This window comes from Megascapheus bottae, chromosome 17 (genome assembly GCF_031878675.1).
Source record: "Megascapheus bottae isolate mThoBot1 chromosome 17, mThoBot2.hap1, whole genome shotgun sequence".
In the NCBI taxonomy this organism is placed as follows: domain Eukaryota; kingdom Metazoa; phylum Chordata; class Mammalia; order Rodentia; family Geomyidae; genus Megascapheus; species Megascapheus bottae.
Window position 1 is genome coordinate 49,919,698 of NC_143525.1, and position 23,317 is coordinate 49,943,014.

The 23,317-nt window shown below is 56.0% G+C and overlaps 1 protein-coding gene across 1 annotated transcript in view; it reads left to right on the forward strand.

Moving 5' to 3' along the window:
• The first annotated feature begins 1,614 nt into the window (after window positions 1-1,614).
• Rnf213 (ring finger protein 213) overlaps window positions 1,615-23,317 on the forward strand; it is a 90,464-nt gene continuing 68,761 nt past the window's right edge. The window contains exons 1-8 of the mRNA XM_090351336.1: window positions 1,615-1,796; window positions 9,268-9,434; window positions 16,279-16,764; window positions 17,694-18,088; window positions 18,485-18,640; window positions 19,239-19,441; window positions 20,652-20,932; window positions 21,392-21,651. Of these exons, the coding sequence (XP_090207462.1) occupies window positions 1,658-1,796; window positions 9,268-9,434; window positions 16,279-16,764; window positions 17,694-18,088; window positions 18,485-18,640; window positions 19,239-19,441; window positions 20,652-20,932; window positions 21,392-21,651 (2,087 nt within the window). The 5' untranslated portion in view covers window positions 1,615-1,657. The remainder of the gene's footprint in view (window positions 1,797-9,267; window positions 9,435-16,278; window positions 16,765-17,693; window positions 18,089-18,484; window positions 18,641-19,238; window positions 19,442-20,651; window positions 20,933-21,391; window positions 21,652-23,317) is intronic.

The window sequence follows — 23,317 nt, forward strand, 5'->3', positions numbered from 1 at the left end:
ACTTTTTAAATCCTGTAATAGTTTAACAGGAACAGGTTGATGGTATACTTGTTCATCATGATCAACTAAACTAGGGAAGCATCGAGGCCCTGAAATATCTTCCCCCTCTCTAGCAGCCTGAGTCAGGTTTAATTGTGATGCACTGTGCCTGGTTGTGGTGCCTGTTAAAAGGGACTTGTTGCTAGGGCCTTTAGGCTTGCCTAAAGGTTGAAAAAGGGATTGAGGCCGTAAGGCTGCAGCTGGAGGCGGTGGGTGTGAGGGGTAAGGTTTAGAATCAGACACCATAGTGGCCTGAGGGTCATCTTTCTTTCCTACTTCTGGGGGGGCTCTCTGCTCCATCCCCATTTTCGATAGAAAATGTAGCATTTCTTCTAACTTCTTCTCTATCGTAGCCATCCGGCCCTCCATTGACTCATCATAACTTTCCTCCTTGATATTCAAACCTGAAATCTGATACTCAATATCTACTGGTTGTTGTTCCCTTTTCAAGATCTCACTTAGACTCTCTTGGGCTGCGGCATATGGCTCAGCCTCAGGTCTTTCAGAAGGGTCCTTTAACTCATACATTTCCCTTAATTCAAGATTAAGTTCAGCATTCTCATGTTGAGGATCTATGCATTCATTTACTAGATTCCATACATCAATAGCCTCTACTGGGGTCTTTTCGGGGCCATATACATTATAATATTCTTGAATTCTTTTTCCTATCTGCTGCCAGGTTTTTTGGAATTCCTCCTCTAAAAACCTCGGGCATGCCTCCTCGACAAACTGTAGGAAGCTCTGAAGCACCCCTTTTTCCACCCACGTTCCGTGGGCTTCAAGTAGGTCTGTTAAGATCGGTACATATGACCTATGGCTATTAACTTGACCCATAATTTTTACTCCTGACTATACACTCTCTTAAGATCCTCTCTTAATAGTCCTACGATGTGTTACTCACCACAGCGGGGTCCTCCACCGTCGTCCCAGATTTTCAGGGTCCCTGTTCGGGGGCCAGATGCCGGGGCCTACCGGCAGCAAATTGGGGTTCCTGAAATAGGGGGCAGGGACTGGAAAAAATAGAAGAGAGACAAACACATCGGGTCCGGGAGGTCTGCAGCCCAGGCAAAAACTGCAGCGCCCCGTTTATTCTCCACTCAAAGTTTACATCCCTTCTCCAGACCAGGGCACTGCCAGGTGTTCCATCCAGATGGTTCATCAGGGAGCTGTTGGGGGTCACATTCATATGGTAAACCTCAGATCAATTGAGCAGGAGAAGGCCAGAAAACAATGAGACAGTCAAGCAATTATCTGATGCAAATCAAAGAACAGTTTGATTCCACTCTGGCTCCCGACAGAGGACAAGTTTCGGTTTCCCGCCCTGCGGCGCTGCCCTGCCCGGGGCGCCCGGGGCTGAGCCGCGGCTGGACCGGCGGGTGCAGACCCGGGGCCAGCGGGCCGCGCGGAGGCGGGGCGGGGCGCGCGCCTGGCGGGAGGGCGCGGGCCGGGCCTGGGCGGTGACCCGGGTGGCCGCGTCGGGCGCAGGCCCGGGGCTCCGCCGCGCCGGTCTCACTTTCCCAGAAAATGAAACCGAAGCCGCGGGTCACGTGGGGACGGCGCGGGCTTAAAGCGCGGCGCGCGGCGCCCTGCGCGGGTGGGCAGCGCCGCGTCCCCAGGCATGGAGAGCCCCGCGCGCCCCGCGCGCCCCCCGAGCCCCGCGCGCCCCGCGTGCCCCGCGTGCCGGCGCGTCTGCCGGGACCAGGACAAGTTCTGCAGCCAGTGCGGGGCCAGGCTGCCGCCCGCAGCCCCTGCGCCAGGTGAGGGCCTGGGGGCGCGGGCGGCGGGCGCGGCGGACCGCGGTGGAAGCCTGCGGCGAAGCCCGCGCCGCCCCGGCGGCTCTTCTTTCATTTCTTTCTTTCCTTAACCTGTAAGTTTCGGTTTCCTTTCCTAGAGAAAGCTCAGGGTTTCCCTGTTCCTGGAAGCCTCGGCTTCCAGAGGATGTCCGCAGGGGCACCGCGGGGCAGACCCGGCCTGGGCCGCCCCGTCCGGCTGCGGAGCGGTGTCAGGGCCCCGCCGCACCTTCGGATGCGCCTCACCGGCCGCCCACCCCGTTCTTCCTCGCCGCCTCCCCTGTGCCTTCCATGGCCGCTGGGACACACCGAGGGTGCTGTGACCCCCGTGCCTTTGCACTTCTCCATTTCTCTGCCTGGAACCCTCTGCTGCCCTGGGACAGTCCCTCCACCTCCAGTGTTCTTGTCTTACTCAATAGCAAAGCTGCTCTGAGCCCTCTGCTGCTCCCCCATCACCCCCTGCTGCCCCACTATGCCTCTCACACCTCCTCTGGCTCTGGCCCCATGGCTCTAGGCCACCCAGCATGTGGCATTGCTATCTGTGTCCACTGCTTTGCCCCTCGCTCGTGGCACTGCCTGGCACACCTTTGGTGCCAGACTTTACTGGCTGTGTAAGTCAGGGCAGAAGGGTGAGACGACCACCTGTTTGCCAAAGATGCCCTGTGCACGGGAGCCTGGGCGGTGTGGGTGCACGGAAACTTCCCACATGCCCACCGGGACCCCACAGTCAGGTCCGGGGCTTCTGGCTTTTCCTCAGGCACCTCTGACCCAGCAGGACATGTAGGTGACCCCAGGTGGCTGCCCCAGCCCCAGGTGCCTTGCCATGGTGAAAGTGAGTGCCTGGGGCACTTAACCCATCAACCAGGCACTGCCATCCAGGTCTGAGCGGAACTTGCCACCCAGCAGGCCTGCCAGCCTGGGCCACTGAGGGCGCCGGCCTGTGTGGCAGCCCTGGAAATGGGTTCTGCAGCCTGAGGGGTGCCGGCTGCCCGCGGGGTGCCTGGCTGCCTGCATGGTGCCCGGCTACCTGCACGGTGTGCCCGGCCGCCCTCAGGGTGCCCGCCTGCCCGCTGTGTGCCTGCCCGCTGTGTGCCTGGCTGCCTGGGGGTGCCCGGCTGCCCGTGGGGTGCCTGGCTGCACAGTCCCAGCACGATGCATGCTAAGCTTGCAGCAGTGCAGCCCGGAGAGGATCCGATTGCTTGGCCGCAGTCGCACAGGATTCTCTTTTGTTAGGTGCCAGTCCTGGGGCTTGCCTGGGGCACTGCCCCTCCGTCACGTTTTGTGGCTCTGCTTGTGGCTTTTTGGTGGGCTCATGGATCTTGTCCGGCTGGCGTCCAGCTGCATCCCCAGGTCTCAGCTTCCGAGTAGCTACGATTACAGGTGGAGCCACCGGGGTCTGACCGTCAGGATTTTGAACTCCTTTGGCGCCGGGCACAGAGGCCCGTGGTGAGGGAGGGGCAGCAGGCGCTGGCCTGGGCTCATGTGGTGAAGTCTGGGGAGAGGGGCTGTAGGTAAGTCCCCGGACAGAGTGAGAAGGAATGCAGCCCGCGGGCTTCCTGTGGTCTCGGGCTCTGCCTGTCCAGGCCGGGGAGGGTGGAGGGGGGCAGGCAGGGCTGGCGCGGCTCCGAGAACAGGGTGGGTGGCATTTTTACCAGATGCCATGAAGTCCTCTCATACCTGTGTGTCTCAGGCTGCCCGCTGGGAGGGTTGCCGGGTGGTTTGTGTGCAGCGCGGGCACCGTGGGCCTCACCGCTTGCTGAGTCAGCTGACCCAGGACTCCGGTCCCTGCTTCCTCTGCTTCCTCTACTTCCTCACTTCCTCTCCTCCGTCCTCCCCCTCTCCCTCCCTCTCCCCCGCGACTGTTTGCAGGAATAAAAACCGAAAGCAGGCATCTCACAGACTGACCTCAGCCCTGGGTGCCACCCCTGGCTGACAGCACCAAGGCTCCTCCTTCCAGCTTCCCCAAAGGTTGACAGGGGCTGGGTCCAGCGGTCCCCACACTGGGCCGGGGACACTGCAGGAGAGGGGGCGCTGGCAGGCAGGCTGACAACAGCAGCTCAATAGGAGGGTGGGTGGGGGAGGGGGGAGTGCTGGGGCCCCATGGATGTGGCACAGAGGGGAGCATATGGCTTGGGGGGTCAGCTCTTCTGTGGCTAGCAATGGGAGGGGTGCCTCCATGGGACCCAGCACTCCTACCTCATCCCCTGGGGAGCGGGGTGGGGGGAGATTTGTGCTTCAAGGGCTGGAAGGGTCTCTGGGAGACGGGATGGTGAGGAACTAGCAGTGTTTCTTTTCTGTTTCTTACGGTGTCCAATTTTCTATGATGGCTGAGTGGTTTTGTACTGAGAAAGGCAAGGTGAGACTCTTGTGTCCTGTGGCCTATGAGGGCTGGGGCGGTGGGGAGACGGTGTGTACACACTCGTGTGTGTGCGTGCATGCCTATGTGCGTGTGCGTGCCCTCCTGGACTCTGTCTGCCCCTGGTGCAGGTGCGGGGAGCCTCTGGCCCTGAGAGGACTGCAGGCTGGACGGGAAGCCCGCGGCGGGCGGCCCCCAGCGGGGGAGTCTTAGACTTGGCCCCTGGCTGGACGGGGCCTCGGGCTGCTGCTTCCGTTCTCTATTTCCTCTCTGCTGTGTCAGGGCCTGGCACACGGGCTGTGGGCCGGGGGAGGACCTTCCGTGGACTGTGAAGGAAGAGCTCATCATAGGTGCGTGGACATTCTGACCGTCTTTGAGTACCAGTCGGTGGCACTCACACCTTCCTGTACCATCTATGTGTACCCAAAGCTGGCCTCAAACTCACCCTTCTGCTTCCACCTCCAAGTGCTCTGCCACACCTCTTCTCAGAGGGAAGCCCTGTCCACGCTGCAGCAGCCAACCACTTCCCCTCCAGCCCTTGGCACCCTCCACTGTCGCTGTGGTCTGCCCACACGCCCTCCCTTCTCTGTAGTCTCCCCCCACCCCGCCCTCACCTTGGCTTCCAAGCTCTTGGTGCTGGGGCTTGAACTCAGGGCTTCTCACTGGAACTTCTTTGCCTGTAGCCAGAGCTCTCCCCTTTGAATCACATGTCCAGCTTAGATTTTTGCTGGACAATTAGGGATAGAATCTTGAGGACTTTTCTGATGAGGCTGGCTTTGAACCTTGATCATCAGATCTCAGCCTTCTGAGCAGCTAGGATTGTAGGCGTGAGCCACTGGCACCTGGCTTTTCACGTTTTTCTTATTAATATTTATAGTTTTTAGGGTTATTTACACGGATAAAATCCACTGTCCAATCCTCCTCCCCATAGGAGAAGACTCCAGTCCTGGTTTGGGAGAGTCGGGCACCGGGGCTTGTGCTCCTTTCTGGTCATCACTATCCTGCTCCCCCCCCCCTGTCTTTTTGTGGCACAAACCCAGTAGCTATTGTCACTGGACTGGAGTTGAGGTTTAGTGAAACTTCCCTTTAAATACAGGAATTCTTTACTTGGGGTCCTTGACCTCACTTGCTCACAGAATAAAAATTTCTGGTCAGGTCACAATGGTAAGAGAACTTGGCAGAGATTTATTGAGTAAATAAGCAAACAGGCAATCTGACAAATAGACAAAAAGTAGGCAAACAGAAGGGCGGGAAAACATTCTTAGAGAATGTCGGTGCTCTCAGAGGGAGAAACAGGTTGGGGGCAGAGAGAGAGGCAGAGAGAGGGTCAAGGCAGGTGACACCCAGAGAGACCTAAAGGAGAGATACTGAAAGAGAGAGGCAGAGAAGCACCAGCTCCTTGGGCGCCTGGGGGCCTGGGGCGTTTACAGGGTAGAGGCAGGGGCCTGGCTTCAGTGTTATGTAAAGATAGGTGCTTTGTCTTTGCTCTAATCACGCCTGGTATTACTTTCTGAGCTTCCAGGGAAGAATGCATCCTGCCATAAAAGAGAAGCTCATCCTTGAGCCAAGGAGGTGCCCTTTTGTCTGCATTTTGGGCAGGTAGCTAAGTAGGTATGCATTCTGTCAGCTGTTAAGTTGGGTGAGAAATGCGGGCCTCGGGAAGAAATGCATCCTGTTGTTGTCTTTCTTTGGAGCAAAGATAGCGCTTCTGTTTCTAAATACCGAGTTTCTGAGTTGCCTTCACCAGGCCTCAGTTTCCATAAGGTATCCTGCTTCATTCCCCCTAAAATGTCTTAAGGGAAGTGCATGGACAAGCTTTCAGCTTGAGTCTTTGAATCCCTGGCAGCCATTTACCACACCTCATTTTTCCTAGGCTATCCTGCCCCACTACTACCAGAATTTAATCACAAAACAGCCAAGAGAAGCGGGCCCGCCTAATAAGGCCATTTTGCTGCGGTCATGAGGTTAGCCCTAACATATAAGGTAATGGGCGTTGAGTAAACTTATTTTTTTCCTGTCGTGGGGCTTGATCTCTGGGCCTAGGCGCTGTCCCTGACTCTTCAGCTCAAGGCTACCACCCTACCCCTTGAGCCACCGCCCCATTTCTGGTTTTCTGATGGTTGATTGGAGATAAGAGTCTCACAGACTTTAGTGCCTGGGCTGGCTTTGAACCACGATCCTCAGATCTCAGCCTCCTCAGTAGCTAGGATTTGATGTATCAAGATTGTCCCATGTTCTAGGAATGACCCCCTCTCCCCCCCTTGCTCAGGGCCCATGTACTAGGAATCAAAAACACATGTTCCCGGAACTAGCCCGGACTTGAACCCTAGGTGGCCACAGCCCAACGCTCAGTGGTTAGACACCTGAGCTCTGACCAGTCCTGAAGCGACCAGTGGTTCAAAGTTACCAAACAACCAACCAGGTGATTGTAACTATGGAATTCCCCTGTAAAAGCTGAGTAAAACCTTCGTTCGGGGCCTCTTAGCGTTGCCGGCTACGGGTACGTGGAGGTCCGAGTTCGAACTCGTAATAAACCACCCTAGCTTCTTTGCTTTGACTTCGGCCTCTGGTGGTTCTTTCAGGGTCTAGGAATTCGGGCACAACAGATTATAGGTGTGAGCCACTTCACCCAGCTTCTGCCAAGTTCTTGATTTCCTGTGTTTTGTTTTTTTCCTCTTTTTATGTTAACTAAATTGATCTTCTAGTGTGTGTGTGTGTGTGTGTGTGTGTGTGTGTGTGTGTTTTCTTTTGCCAGTCCCTGGGCTTTCTCAAAGCTAGAGCTCTACCACTTGAGCCACAGCACTATTTCTGCCTTTTTCTATATATGTGGTACATAGGAATCAAACCCTTTGTGCTAGGCAAGCCCTACTACCCGTAGGCCAAGCTCCCGGTCCCTTCTAGTGGTTTTTGTCTGATGTGTTTCTTTGATTTTGATTGTTTTCTATTTTTTTTTTTTTTTTTTTGTGGGTCATGGGGTTTGGACTTGGCCTGGGCATTGCACTGTCCCTGAGCTCTTGATTCAAGGCTACCACCCTACCTGTAAGCCACAGCCCCACTTCCCATTTTCTAGAGGTTCATTGGAGATAAGAGTCTCAGGTCCTTTTGTGCCCAGGCTGGCTTTGAACCTTGACCTCAGATCTCAGCCTCCTGAGAGGCTTACAGGCGTGAGCACTGCGCCCAGCTGTGATTTTGATTATTTTCTTCAGTTTGCATTCTTGCTTTTAGAATGCTTTGTAATGCTGGTTTAATGCTCATGAATGCCTCTAATGTTTGTCTGGAAGATTTTGGTTTCACCATCTACTGGAAGTGTTCCACCCGGTAGATCAGTCTAGGTTCCTGGGTCAGCAGCAGTTGACCTTCAGTGCTGGAATTATACCATTCCAGGCTCTCCTGTGTTGAGGGTTTGTGTGGAGAGCCTACAGTGATTCAGCTTTTTTTTTTTTCCCAGAGTAATCTAGCTCCTTCTTTAATTATAATGTAAAGTGCTTCAAATTTCCCTGCTCTTAAGGGAGAAAATCTTACCTGCCTAACAGAAGCATGTAGAACGCCCAGTAGATTATATCCAACAAGAGACACTTCTATGCCGGAGCCAGCGGCAGCAAACCGGGATTCCTGACTTTGGGGACTGGGAAAAGAAATAGACGAGAAAAAGATGGGGTCGGGAGGACTACAGCCCAAGACTCCAGCCTAAGGCGAGTTTAAGACTGTAGCACCTTTTATTTCAAGTTCCAACTTAAATACTTTTCTTAAAACCAGGACACTGCCAGGGGTTATGATCAAGTCTCAAATAGGTTAAATGAGAAGCCATTGACACAGCCCAAAGTCATCATGATAACAGCTTCCTTGTGTACGCAGTTGTGCAGGTCCAAGGTCACTGACCCCATACTCGGTCCCCAGCACTTCTAGACGGACACATCGTAGTAGACACAGACTGAGCAGCAAGGAGTGGATTTTAAATGCATCCCGCCCTTCGCATGGCTGCTTTGGCCCCCGGCTCAGGCTGAATGGGCATGGATGCCTCAAACTCTGCTTGCCCTCCCCTTTCTTGCCCAGCCCTTCCTGGCTCAGTCAGGTCCTGAACAATGCCAGGGGCGGGGCATCCTTCATCCTTGCTGTGGCTGGCGGGGATGGGGTGTCTGTGCGGAGCTCAGAGTTCCCAGATTCTTACTAAACATGGTCCATGTGGAGAGACGGAGCCGTGGACTGCGTGTTACAGTGTGTGTTACAGCGTGTGCGGGGTAGTGTATGCGTTACACTGTGTATGTGTGTTGTTGATCGTGGGGTTTAAGCTCTGGACCTGGGTGCTGTCCCTGAGCTTCTCAGCTCAAGGCTAGTGCTCTGCCACCTGAGCCACTTCTGGTTTTCTGGTGGTTGAGTGGAGATAAGAGTCTCCTGGACTTTCTTGCCCAGGCTGACTTTGAACAGCAGTGGTGAGATCTCAGCCTCCTGAGTGGCTAGGATTGCAGACGTGAGCCACTGGCACTCAGCCTGTACGTCATAGTTTGTTACGCACGCATGCGTGTCTGGGAGTGTGTGCTGTGGGCTCTCTTGGTGACCAAGCTGGCTGCTGGAAGGTGAGCCCCTTTGGTGGGACTCCAGGCAGAGAAAGCACCCCGAGCAGGGGCTTCTGGGGCAGGATGGGGGCCTTGGGGAGTCAGCCTAGAGAAGGTTCCGGCAGACAAGCAGGCCTGACAGGGGCGATGGCCCCGGTGTGAGAGCGACCTGGGGTTGTGAGGCCCGGGCCGACTGCGGAGACCCCTCAGAGGGCGTGCTGCAGGCTCAGGTGGGCAGTGTGGAGACAGTGTGTGTGGGTGATTCTCTCGTGGACGGGGCAGCTGGTGCCCACGGCCACAGTGCTTCAGTGGAAGCCGAGTGAGGGCCAAGGTGCCGGTCCCTCAGCAAAGAGGAGGAAGGTTGGCAGGGAGGCTTCCAGCACGATGCTCGACTGCCTGCTTCTTCCTGCCTGCCTCGATGGTCCCGCCAACCACCCCATCCTGCAGTCAGGGCCCATGGCCCAGAGCCGCCCTGCACTCCTGGAGGGGCCCCATCCCTGACCTGCTCGCACCTCCTCTGCCCATGTAGATTCGGAGAACAGCCTCCCCACGGAGGCCTCTGCCCCAGAGGGAGGCATGGAGCCGGGGAAATCCCTCCAGGAGGAGCAGACCCAGATCCCGTCTCTAAGCTCTGGAGATTGGCAAGAAAGTCCTGAGGAGCCCACTTCTGATGCCTCCTGGACCGTCGTCCGAAGTGTGAGTGAGCTGACCCACCCTGCCCCTCCCCTCCCCCACTCTTCCTGCCCTCCTCCCCTTGCCTGTCCCCTCCTCTGCCTGTCCCCTCCCCTTGCCCAGGTGTGGTTTCACTGATGTCTGCGGCCAGTCCTCTCCGAGTTGCCTTCTATCCCCTCTTGGTCTTTGGGGACAGCCTCAGTGCACAGTGTCCTGGACGTCAGGAAATGCTGCCACCACCTCCACGGGGGCCCACAGAGCCCTCTAGGCGCAGGCGCATAGCTGGTCCTTGGTCTGGGAACCACGAGGCGTTCATGCTTCCCCCTCCTCCGGCTCCAGCACGGGAGCTGTGGAGGGCTGGGGAGGCTGAGCTCCCTAGCATGGGCCTGGAGGTGGTGGGCAGACGAGGTCTAGAACTCTCACTGCCTGGCTGGGACCCTTCCTCTGCCGGAGCCAGCCAGCAGCAGGCGGGATACCTGATTAGGGGGTGAGGATGAGAAAAGAAAAAGAAAAGACAAGGAACAGATGGGGTGGGAGGGCTACAGCCCAAGACTGCAGCCTAAGGCCGCAGCTGAAGACCACAGCGGTCTCATATTGTCTCTACGAAACAACCTGGCAGGTGTTACAGTGATGATCAAGCCTCAGCAGAGAGGGATTCACAATACGGACGATATAGCTCAAAGTCAGGCATGGCGTTCACACGTGACAGCTCATTTCTTTGTGAGGTTATCTTACTCAGTGATGCAGATTCGTGGGCCAGCCTGACCCTGCACTCGGCTGCCAACATTCCTTTAAGCAGAAGGCGGAGCCATCTTTCCCTCCATGGCTTCTGGTGGCCTCCAGTGGCATTGCAGTGTGTGAGACCCAGACCTTCCTTCGCTAGCGCCTCCTTGGCATGCTTGGGCAAGCTCCCCCGAAGAAGAGCTAAAAGAAAAGCAGGGCTCCCAGCCGCAGCCGTCTCCTCATGGTAGAGACCCGGACAGTGTGCAGAGGGCCTGGGTTTCCAGCTGGATGCAGAGGGAAATTGTCTTTCCATAACCAGGTTGGGATCGACTTTCCTTTTGTGCCAGTCCTGAGCACTGTCCCTGAGATGTTTTTGCTCAAGGCTAGTGCTCTACTACTTGAGCCATAGCTCCACTTCCAACTTTTTAGTCTTTTAATTAAGAGATAAGAGTCTCATGGATTTTCTGCTGGGGCTGGCTTCAGGTGGACATCCTCGGAGCTCAGCCTGCTGAGTAGCAAGCGTTACAGGTGTGAAGCCCTGGTGCCAGCTGTTAAAGTGGCTTGTTTGGGGAGATAGGGTTTTAGCTCGGGGCTAAAGAACTTGCCTACAGTAAGCCTCTAGGTTGAATCTCCACCACCATTAAAAGGAGGAGAAGGCCTCGGGAAGGAGGAAGGTCTCGCCAGGATCCAGGGCCTCACGCCTGTAACCCAGCTACTCAGGAGCTGAGATCTGGGATTGTGGCTCAAAGCCATCATGGGGTAAGAGAGTGCGAGAGAGGGCTGGGAGTGTTTCCTAATGGTTAGAGGGTTTGCGTAGCATGCAAACCTAGCCCTGGGTTTGATTCCTGGGTACCACATACATTGAAAAAGTGACGCTATGGCACAAGTGGTAGAGTGCTAGTCTTGAGAAAGCTCAAGGACAGTGCCCAGGCCCTAAGTTCAAGCTCCAAGACTGGCAAAAGAAAAGAGAAAGAAAAAAAGAGAAAGAAAAACTGTGAGAGAGTCTTATCTTCAGTTAGCCAAAAAAGCTGGAAATGGTGTTGCAGTTCCAGTGGAAGAGTGCCGTCCTTCATTCAAGCCCCAGGACTGGCACACACACAAAGGTCCATTTTATATGATTTTCCCTTCAGTAGAAGAACACTGTGTGCAATATTGTCATAGAAGATTTTCTGTGTGTGTGTGTGTGTGTGTGTGTGTGTGTGTGTGTGTGTGTGTGTGTGTGTGTGTGTGTGTGTGTGTGTGTGTGTGTGTGTGTGTGTGTGTGTGTGTGTGTGTGTGTGTGTGTGTGTGTGTGTGTGTGTGTGTGTGTGTGTGTGTGTGTGTGTGTGTGTGTGTGTGTGTGTGTGTGTGTGTGTGTGTGTGTGTGATGGGGCTTGAACTCTGCCTGGGCGCTGTCTCTGAGCTCTTCAGCTCAAGGCTACTGCCCTACCCTTGAGCCAAGCCCCACTTCTGATTTTCTAGAGGTTCATTGGAGAGAAGAGTCTCAGGTGCTTTGGTGCCCGGGCTGGCTTTGAACCTCGATCCTCAGATCTCAGCCTCCTGAGTAGCTGGGATGACAGGCGTGAGCCACCTCGCCCGGCTGAGATTTTTTTTTTCAAGGCCGGGTTATAGGTCTCCCACTCATGAAATGTGGGTGAAGTGGAGGCACTCGGTGGGGGTGGCACTGGCACTCGGGTCTGAAGCCTGCGGTGTGTCTTCATCAGCCAGCCACACACCTGCGCAGAGAACCCGGCACCTGCGCTGGGGTGGGCAGGCACCTGGGGAGCTCCAGTGGGGCTTCCCTCTGCAGGTGGCATGGGTGCTGGGCCCCGTGCCCTCCCATTGCCGGAGACCAGCTCCCACGCCAGTCCACTCAGTGTTGACGAGCGGCACTCAGTGCAGGATCTTGCTTCCTCTTTGAGGCCAGCGGGTTTCCTTCCTTGGCCTCCTGCTGGATGGTTGGGTGTGCGGTGGCAGGAGCTGGCTGGAAGTGCAGCGCTCCTGCCCGCTGAGGGGTCAGGCTGGGCCTTTGGCCTCTTGCTCAGGAGCCCTGGCCCAGCTCCTCCCTTCCTCCCTGCGCTCCCAGGCTCACCTCTCATGGCCCCTGCAGCCATGACTGTCTGCCGCGCCTGCTGGGGAGTCTGCCGGTGACAGCGCCCCACCTGGGCTGTGCTGATCTGGGGGTGCGTGGAGTGGTACATGGGGGGTGTGCTGTGTCTCCACAGGGAGCAGTCTCAGAGGTTTATGTAGATGGTAGTCACATGGCAGATGGGCTTGAGGCCACTCCTTACCCACCCAAAAAGAGGAAAAGAGCCACAGCCACGGCTGAAGTCGCCGACACGTTGCTTGCAGATGAGCAGGTAGCTTAGCCACAAGATCAAGCCTGCGTACTAGCGCTCACCACCCCATGCCCGGGGCCGGGGGGCGAGAGGGGGGCAGGCTGAGTGCCTCGGGAGATGGCTGCTGTGAACAAGGGAAAATCGCTGCACTCGGGGCCATGTCTTGGTAAGGTAAGCCTTCGTGGTAGACTGGAAGCAAGAGAGGGGCAGATAGGGCCCTGGGTAGGGTAACTCCTCTGAGGCCACCCCGAAAACCACTGCCTCCAGCCAGGTCCCAGCTCCCGAAGCTGCTACACACTCACAAAGCAGCTCTGCCATCTGGAGACCAAACTCTCCGTGGAGGAGCCTTCTTTGTGGGGTGTTTTATGTCCAAGACATTATATTCTCCCAATGGAGGGCAGTGACTATTTTCCTTCTTTCTTTTTTTTTGCCAGTTCTGGGGCTTGAACTCAGGGCCTGAACATTGTCCTTAGGCTTTTTCTACCACTTGAGCCACAGAACTACTTCTGACTTTTTCTATGCATGTGGTGCCAGGTCTTTGTGCATGCTAGGCAAGCAACTCTACCACAAGGCTAAACTCCTGGCCCATTTTTTTTTTTTTAATTAGTTTGTATGTGTTATACAGAGTGGGGTTTAGAATTTCATTGTTACATTTCCACATATATTTATAACTTATTTCAATCAACCTCACCTCCCCGCCACACACATACATAAATCACCTTCTCAATCTTTCCTTCCCAAAACATTTTCTGGTGGCTCACACCAGTAGTTTCTAGCTACTCAGGAAGCTGAGGTCTGACCGTTGTAGTTGAAAGCCAGCGTGGGTAGGAAAGTCTGTGAGACTCTTATCTCCAATTAACCACTCAAAACCCCAAAGTGGAGCTATGGCTGAAAGTGGTAGAGTGCTAGCCTTGAACAAAAGAGCTCAGCAACAGTGCCCAGGACGAGTTCAGGCTCCATGACCAACCCCTCTCTCACAAAAGAAAATCTTATTTCAACCATATTCATCCCCCACGTTAACTCAAGCTACTCGGCCGGTCCCGGGCTGTGACAGAGCCGCTTCTCTCCCCGTCACTCCGTGTCTGCCCGTTGACCAGCAGCTTTCCCTGATGCTTCTCGTGCTGGTTTCATACTTACAGTGCATTGCAAAACCACTCACCCTGTCTCTTCTCTCTTCCTCCTTCCCTATTGCCTGGAGTCCCGTCCTGTGTTTGATCCGTGTGTCTGTAGTTATGGAAATGGGTATATGAGTAGAACTCCTTTTTCTATAAACGTATTCATCCTACTTCGTCCAGTCATCCAGTGGGCCCTATGCTCACTCGATCATCTGCCATGGTGGGCACTGCTGCAGTGCGTGTAGGTGGACAGGCGTGTGCCCACTGTGGTGTGGCGGGGTGGTGGGGAAGGTCTGCTTTTAGTTTCTCAAGGAGCCACCTGACTTCCTGGGTGGTCACCTTTCTGTACTCTCCACTGGCGGCGTGGGACCCCCACTGCATCCTCTGCTGCTTCTGTGGCTTGTTTGCTTGGTGGCTGTCATTCTGAGTGGGGTGAGATGGAGTCTTAGTGTGGTTTCCTGTGTCTATTAACCATTTGTGTGTGTGTGTGTGTGTGTGTGTGTGTGACATGTCTGTTTCTCTTACCCGTCTTTTTTTTTTTTTTTTGGCGGGGAGGGGGTCACGGGCTTGAACTCTCCTGGACGCTGTCCCTGAGCTCTTTAGCTCAAAGCTACAGCACTACCCTAGAGCCACAGCCCCACTTTCCATTTTCAAGTGATTAATTTGAGATAAGAATCTCACAGCTTTGTAGGCTTTGTATTACCCAGACTGGCTTTGAACCATGCTTCTCAGATCTCAGCCTCCTGAGTAGCTAGGATTTCAGGCCTGAGCCATCACGCCCAGCTTGCTTGCCCATTTCTTGATTGGATTATTTGTTCTATTGCTTTGAGTTTGTTTTTTTTTTTTTTTTGGTAGATTCTGGATATTCTTCATCTGTTGAGTAGTTGGTGAAGATTTTCTCCTTTTATGGAGGTTGGCTCTGGTGATTTTATTGATTGATTGATTGATTGCTGTTTGGAAACACTTTAATTATTTTTATCAGTCCTGGGTCTTGAACTCAGAGCCTGGGCGCTGTCCCTGAGCTCTTGTGCTCAAGGCTAGTGCTCTACCACTTTGAGCCACAGCTCCACTTCCAGTTTTTGAGTAGTTAATTGAAGATGAGTTTCATGGGAAATTTTCTGTCCAGACTGGCTTCAAATCACAATCCTCAGATCGCAGCCTCCTGAGTAGCTAGGATTCTAGGTGTGTGCCACAGGTTCCTGGTGAAACTCTTCAATTTGATGTAGTCCCAGAGTGTCGGTGTGCCCTTCCATCATCTGGGCAACTGGAGTTTCTGAGCAATATTTCACCGGTGCTTAGAACTTACAGGATTTTTGTACATTTTCCCATAGTAGATTTATTGCCATTTTTTTTTTTTTTTTGCCAGTCCTGGGCTTGAGCTCAGGGCCTGAGCACTGTCCTTGGACTTTCTCAAGGCTAGAGCTCTACCACTTGAGCCTCAGCACCACTTCTGGCTTTTTTCTATGTATGTGGTACCGAGGAATCGAACCCGGGTCTTCATGCATGCTAGGCAAGCACTTTAACCACTAGGCCAAACTCCCGGCCCCCCATAGTAGATTTAAAGTTCAGGTCTTCCTCCAAGCTCTCTCTATGCAGTTGGCGCAGACCAGGCTGCAGGGTGAGACGCAGATGCCCAGGGTAGGCGCTGTGGGCCTCCCTCCCTGGGCTGAAGAAGCTGGTGAGCGTCTCGAGGCCGTTTAGGTTCAGAGGGGCTATGTTTTGCTGGGAAGTTGAGGGGCACTGAAGTGCCAGTGGCTGAGGGTGAGGGGAGTGAGACAAGGACACGGGCAGCAAGGCACAGCCACTACCACGGTGCAGGTGCCTTCCCATGGGAGCAGAGACACACCGGTGCCCACGCTGCGTGGTGACTGGGCCATAACCACAGTACAGAGGTGGTTTTGGGGTACAGCATGGTGGAGCACCTGCCTGGCATGCATGAGGCTATCGGTCCCATCCCCCATGCCACAAAAGCAAATGAGTGCTGACATGGCCACATCAGGGGCCAGCTGAAGCCACCAGAGCTTGATGAGGCTGTGCTGGGCACCCCCACCCCCCCGCCTGCCTGTGCTTTGCCGCCATTTCTCCCTGGAAACAGCCCCAGTTTGGGGGGGTGTGTTTCACCCCAAGATATCCTGCATGGCACCAGCTCCTGTGGAGGAACTGTAACTGTCTCACTGCCAGGTTCTGTACAAAGGAGGATGTTAGAAAGGGCAGAGGGTCTGGCACCCCACGGCTGTGCCAGGAGCCCTTCCCGGGACCAGGCCAAGCCGGTTCTAGGGGGGAGGCTGCAGGAGCGTCCGCCCTCTGGCTTCCCTGACTGTGCAGCCCTTCTCGCCAGTCCAGCCTCCGAGGCTGGAGGAGTGCCCGGCAATACTCGTTTGCCTTCTAACCATGGCGCCTTCCGCCAAACTGTAGGACTTGGCCAGCATGGAGCCTCCCTCGTGCCGGCCGGGGCTCTTACCTGAGCACTGCCTCAGTGGCTCTGTAACGTGAGGACAGGAGTGCCTGCCTCCTGAGTCCAAGGCCCCGAGTTCAATCTCCACGTCCACCCCCCACGCTCCCCGCGTGCGCGCACACACTGCAGACGTAAATGAAACATACATAGATGGTTTGGCCACACAGAGCTGGGCGGGCTTGAGGAACTGGCGGGGATCTTTTGCTGAAAGAGATTTCCGCCTAAGAAGTAAAATTAATATCTCTCTTTCCATTTAGAAGAAGAAGAAGAAGAAGAAGGGCAAGCGTCCCACTTCCTCAGAGCTAGACTCCTTCCCCTCGGCCCCCTTCAGTCTCCTGAGTTTCGATTTGGCTACTGACCCTGGGTCCCAAGTCTCAGACATGTCCCAAGGCCAGGCCTCAAAGGACAGTCCAAGTGGCCCGCCTCTGTGCTCCAGGCCAGAGGGAGATGGCCCTGCCATGCGTGCCAAGCACGGCAGCAACCCTCTGCAGGGTCCGAATGAGGGAGAGCCAGGTGGCATCGTGAGAGAGATGGCTCAGAGCAGCCCCGCACCCCAGGACCACGCGCCCTCCATGACCACAGGCCTCTCCCAAGAGGGGTTCAGCGTGGCCTGCTCTGCCAGCCAAAGCTGCCCCAAAGACACAGAGGCTGCACTCCCTGGGCCCAAAGGGGCCGCCACTGCACCCTGCACGGAAGTGCAGACAGCTCCGGGCCCGGCAGCTGACCCAGCCGCAGCCTCAGGGGTGAGTGCCAGGAAAGGTGGTGGGGTGGCTGTGTTCCCCCCGCCATCCCCCGGCTCTGCCAAGCCGTGTCTCCTGTCTCCACCATTTCACCTGGTCATGTGTCTCCTGTCTCCCCCTGCTCACGTGTCCCATGTTTCCACCTTGTCACGTGTCCATGTCTGTGCCTTGTCTTGGGGGCAGAGTGGGCATGGGAGGGACATCCTTCCCCTCCAGATCACAGGTATGGGGTCTTCATTCCTCCCAGCTGCCTGGTGCCACAGCGGAGCCAGCCAGTCCAGTCCACCAGGCCCGGGAAGAGGCAAAGGACGAGGCTCAGAAAACAAAACTGCCAGACAGCGCCCCTGCCTCCCATGAGCTTGGCCAGGTAGAGGCTTGTTGGCTGGACTGCTCTGCAGGACCCACCTCCCTGTGTGAGCCCAGTGTCTCCTCCCTTCCTCCCTCCCTCCGCCCTTCTGTTTGCTTGCTGGTGGGTGTTGATGGAGTTCCAGGGTCAGAGGTGAAGGACATAGCAGCCCTCCCTCCACCCCCCTCCCGTCTTTACAGGGACAGAGGGAGAGCCATAGAAAGCCAGCTAGGCAGTGAGAAAGCTGGGATGGGGCTAGGGTTGCTGCCGGCATGACCCCAGGCAAGGATTCTGGTGAGGTGCTTTGAGAACAGACCAGGAGAGAGGGCAAGCCATGAGGTACTTGGGCACGTGCCCTGGAAAAGCAGGTGGCATGTGCCAAGGTCCTGTGGCCAACCACAGTGGGTCTGCTGTCAGAGCAGAGGAAGCTGGTGCTTCCAAGAGAGGGAGGGGAAGAGAGGCTGTGGGCAAGGGGTTCTTGGGGGCCTTGGAGAATGGGCTGGAAGACCTGGAAGGTTCTGAGCCCAGAGGGACTCCCGTGAACAGAAAGGATGCAAGTGAGCTGGGGATCTAATGTTGATTCCAGGAAGCCGAGGCCAAGGGCAAGTCGGGTCTTCCTGGGAAAATGGGTGAAGATGGGAATGAGAAGCCAGGAGACCGAAAAAAGCCAGAGGACAAGGAGCCAGGAGACCGGAAGAAGCCGGAAGAAGGGAAGAAAGCGGAGGAGAAGAAGCCGGAAGAAGGGAAGAAAGCGGAGGAGAAGAAGCCGGAAAAAGGGAAGAAAGCGAAGGAGAAGAAGCCGGAAGAAGGGAAGAAAGCGGAGAAGAAGCCGGAAGAAGGGAAGAAAGCAGAGGAGAAGAAGCCGGAAGAAGGGAAGAAAGCGGAGGAGAAGAAGCCGGAAGGGAGCAATAGAAGCTATGCAGCTGCTGTGGGAAATGAGCAGAGAACGCAGGCCACAGCAGTAGAGAAGTCTTTGGCCAGGTGGGTGGTGGGTCGGCCTGGGCAGGTGCAGATGCCCAGTGCTGGGGAAGCCAGGCTCGCCCCTCCTCTGGCACCCTCAGCTTCGGGAGGCACCTGAGTGCGTCCAGCCCCAAATCCCCCACTCATCATCCTGGGGGGCACGGCCGGCACAGGGCCACGGAGCGCAGGCCAGGCGGCCATGGTCCAGGCACCCGCTGGCCCCCAGTGTCCCCACAGCGTGAAGTCGGCCCTCCCCGTTAGAAGAGGCTGCACGGTGGGGGGTCTGAACTTGAGACATGATGATGTGAGTGTGCCCGGTCACTGCACACTTGGAGTGCACTCACATGCGTCGTATAGGTCTGTGTGTGCACATGCGTGCGTGGGGCGCACACACAGACTCTTCTCCACTCTCGGCAGCACCCTGAGCCCGGAAGAAGGTGTCATGGTCTACTTCCACGCGATTCTTTCCAGTCACTTTGCATTCAAGCCCGATACCCACCGAGTATTCATCAGAGGCGGAGAGCAGCTGGGGAAGCCGAAATGGCAAAATGCTTGCGAGCTGTGCTTCATCAAGTGAGTATGACACCCAGTGACGGGGTGCACGGCCGTCACCCCAAAACTTCTGGAAGATGGGTGTTGTGGGCAGACGTGCTGCACATGGGCTTGCCATGTTTCCCCTGGGACACTCCATTTCTCAGGGCTGGCTGGAAACGGCCAGGTTGTCCTGTGTCAGAGCTGTGCATGCTGCAGTCTCTGGAGTGTGTGCGATGGTGGCTCACACCTGTGACCCTGCCTGTTCTGGAAGCTGAGATCTAAGGATCGCAGTTCAAAGCCAGCCTGGGCAGAATGCCCGTGAGATGCTTCTCCAGTTAGCCACCAGCTGTGGCTCAAGTGGAAGAATGCTAGCCTTGAGTGAAAAAGCTCAGGGACTGCGCCTAGGCTGTGAGTTCAAGCCCCAAGACGCGTACACACACACACACACACACACACACACACACACACACACACACACACACACACACACACACACACACACACACACACACACACACACACACACACACACACACACACACACACACACACACACACACACACACACACACACACACACACACACACACACACCCATCCTTACACACACACCCATCCTTGTCCTGTTGGTCCACAGAGACTTGGGTAAGAACGGGATCCTTGTGGAGGGCAGCCTGACCATCCCCAAGCAGAGCCTGGACACCCCTATCCCGTACAAGTACGTCATTCAGCGCGACGGCCACAAATCAGTGGAGTACGAGTTCATCTACAAGTCTGCCAAGAGGGGCCAGTATGTGAACCGCTGCCTGCATGTACGGTCAGCCCTCCTGGACACAGGAGGTGAGCCCCAATGCAGCGGCCCGCCGGGGCCCTTCCCTGCCTGGGGTGGCCAGTCTCCACACACCTCTGTGGTTAAGGGACCAGGAAAGGGTTTTGATTGGGGAGAGGAGGAACCGAGGCTCAGGAAGGGCTGGGTTGGAGGGTGGGGAAGGTTGCGGCTTCTGGGCTGCCCCTGAGCTTTTTTGCTCAAGGTCGCACTCAACCACGTTGAGCCCCAATGCCATTTCTGGTGGTTTTTCTGGTGGTTCATTGGACTTTCCTGTCTGGACTGGCTATAAACAGTGATCCTCAGCTCTCAGCCTGTGGAGTAGGTATGAGCTGCCAGGACCCAGTCTGTCTATTATTTTAATTGTTAAATCAACACAAGGCACAGAAGAGCGTTGTAGAGTCATATTCCTCATATATCCTGGACAAAGACCATCCTGCTGGTTTTCAAGTTTGGATTTTCATTTAGTACCTCCTCCTGCTCCTCCTCCTTTCTTTCTTCTTGGCTTGCCAGGTTACCCAGGCTGGTCTGAAAGTCCTGGCCTCAGGTGACCCTGTGGCCTGCCTGCCTCCACTCTGAGTAGCTCAGGGCACACTCTCCCTGACTAAACGCAACTTGTCACACCCGGCTTGCTTGCTCCAAGCCTTCAGCTTTAAGAAGCGGGGAGATAAGCCACCAGAAGAATGGACTTTCTGCTTGGTTAAGGCCTACAAAGGTGCTGTTGGGTTGGAGTCAGGAGTCGCTGGGCAGAGGCCAGGTCACGAGGTGTCAGGGGACCGGTCACAAGTCATCCCCGGCCAGGAATGAGACCTCGAGGCCCCGGTACCCGCAGGCACAGTGCCCGCACGGGAGGCCGCAGGGCTTCGGGGCCCTCACCCGTGTGTGTGAGTGGTGTGTCCATGTGTCTGTGGACGACAGAGAATTCAGCAGACCACACTTGGGTTCTGTGCTTACTTCATGGTTGATATCCCTAAACTGTCCACTTGACAGCCAAGCCCAAGGCAGCCACAAATTCAGCACCACTTCCCGCCAGGCACCCACTGAGGCCCTCTGGGGGAGGCTGGGCTCCGTGTCCAGTCCGCCCATCCTGCGGGCGAGGGCCCCCGTGTAGAGATGGAGCGGGAGGCGAGCCGATGCGGGAGCCCCGATGGCCTAGGTGGCCAGTGTCCTCTTCCTCCCTTTCCTGTTGCCTCTGGGTGGACACTGTTCACCTGTCCCTCGTAGAGTGGCACCAGTACGATGACATCGTGTGCATGAGCCCCACACTTCTGAAGAGGACCATCAACCTGGTGATAGACCAGTCTCGGAAGGACCTGGTGAGGGGGAAGCTTATGGCGGCCGAGGTGATGCTGGGCCGGGTCCTCGACGTCCTGCAGACCTGGAGCCACGTCAACCTGCGCAGCTTCTTTACCCAGTTCCAGCAGTTCTTCTCCGTCATCCGACAGCCCATGGTTTACGAAGGGGAAGCCCAGCTATGGAGCGAGCTGCCGTACGATGAGAGGGAGGTACGCGTGTCCACGGTGGGTGGGGACTCCGGGGGACCCTGGGCTGAGCGGGCCTGGTGTGGACAGGGAGACCCTGGCATCTGCCGGCAGGAAACCCCCTCCCTCCCCGTGCTGGCTCTGGGGACATCCCCGAGCCCCATTACCCCATGTGGGGCCTGAGTTTTCACTTTGCCTGGGCCAGAGCCTCAGGCTGGGGGAACCCCCTCATTGCATCTATTTGGACACAGACCCCCCTCCCCAGCCTGGATGAGTGAGAATGCCCCTCCCCTCCCCTTTCCCCCCTAGCCTGGGTGAGTGAGGATGCCCCTGCCACCGCCCCCCCCCCCCGCCCCGCTGTGGGGAGGATGGGTGGGCTTTGCCGAGCTTTTCCTGCCCTGGGACCCTGGCCCGCCTGGCCAGCTGACACCATCTGAGGCCTGCACCCAGGCTCACTCACCTTCATTTCTTCTCTGGGATCAGGTGACGAGACACCTGTGGCAATGTTTAGAAAGGCAGATGAAACCATTTCTGGAAGAAAGGAGCAAGGACGCGCTGCCCCAGGACTGCCCCGTGCGGAGTAAACTCAGGATGGGCTTGATCGTTCTTTTCCAAGTAAAAGCCATGAACTTGACCTTGACCAAGAATGAGCAGACCGCACTCTGCCGGCTCCTTGTCCCGGACGCCTCTGCCCCGGAGGCCCTGCACAGCTCCCTACAGCACTTCCTCAACACGTCCCAGTGGTATTCTTGGCTTTTATTTCTTTGCTTAGGTTCTCGGCCTCAGAACTATCCCTGAGCTTCTTTTGCTCAAAGCTAGCTAGCCTTTTCTGTGTATGTGGTATCAAGGAATCAAACCCAGGGCTTCGTGTATGCTGGGCAAACACTCATCCACTAGGCCACACTCCCAGCCCTGCCCTTCCTCCTCCCCTGTACTGGGGTCTGAACTCGGGGCATGGGCACTGTCCCTGAGCTGCTTTGGTCAAGGCTAGCACTCTGCCATTTGAGCCCCAGCGCCACTTGACAGCTTTTTATTTAGTGCTAATGGTAAGTGTAAGCTCATCACCGGGAAAGCATGGGAGGAAGAAGAAAAACCCAGCATTCACTTACCCCCACTGTTGTCATCTCAGTATTGGTTTCTTGCCTTTTCTAGTGTGATGATTGTTATTTTCAAGGTGGAGTTTTGTTATACAACTCAGGCCTGCCTAGAACTCATTCTGTATCCAAGCTGGACTCAAACTTGAAATTCTACAGCCTCAGCCAATGGGTGCTGAGGTACTGGCATGCACCACCGTGCCAGCTAAGTTTTGATGTTCTAGCCTGTGTTCTCTGAAGTACCCTGCTTTGAAAACGCTTCCTGGTGCAGTGTAGAGGCATACACGTACAGTTCCAGCTGCTCAGAAGTGAGGGGCCAGCCTGGGCCACCCAGTGAAGCAAAGGAAAATCAGTCCTGCACAGCTTCCTGTGTGTCTGTGTATCAGTCACAACCTCCTGTGCGTAAGCCAGCATTGGTGCGGATGCCAGGCTGCTGCCACTGCCGCTCCCTGGACGGTTTGGAAAAGACACTGCCGCTGCCAGCCATGGCGGCTAGCACTTTACCTCTTGGGCCACAGCTCCACTTCTGGCCTTAGCCAGAGTAGTTAATATGGAGATAAAAGTCTCACAGACTTTTCTGCCCTGGGCTGGCTTTGAACTTGGATCCTCAGATCTCAGCCTCCTGAGTAGCTAGGAAGACAGGTTTGAGTCACTGGTCGCTAACTGGCGTTGGCCAGGGCGTGTCGGGAGAATCCCCCCAGGCCGGGGTTTCCATGGCTGCATCACAGGGCCCCCGCAGTCCCGGCCACACTGGCCTGTGGCCCTGTATGCGCACATGCCGACCTTGCTGGGTGCTGTGCTAGATGGGAGGTGCCCTGGTAAGGACACGTCGGCCCTGCCCTGTGCTGGGAAGGATTCGGAAGTGTTGGCAACCCACGGCCAGAGGAAACAAGTTCCATCTTCCGGTTAAAGGGCTGCTTTAGCCAGGCGCAGTGGTTCTCGCCTGTCACCCCAGCCACACAGAAGGCTGCGATCCAAGAAACTTCTCTAACCACTAAAAGTCCAAAGTGGAGCTGTGGCTCAAGTAGTAGAGCGCTGGCCTTGTGCACAAAGGTCCAGGACAGTGTCCAGGCCCTAAGTTCAAGCCCCTAGGCTGACGCAGGCACGCAGGCTTCCTTGCACTTAGCTTCACTGGGCCAGGTCCCCAGGCTCCAGGCCCCCATGATGATTCCTGAGTTTGAGCCCACGAAGCTTGGTGCTCTCCAAGACTCTGGCCAGAGGCGGCCAGGGCACAGGACATCCTGAGTATGAGGAGCGGGCACGGGAGTCTTGGCTCCCCATGTTTCCCGAGGTGGTGACCTGTCCACGCGCTCAG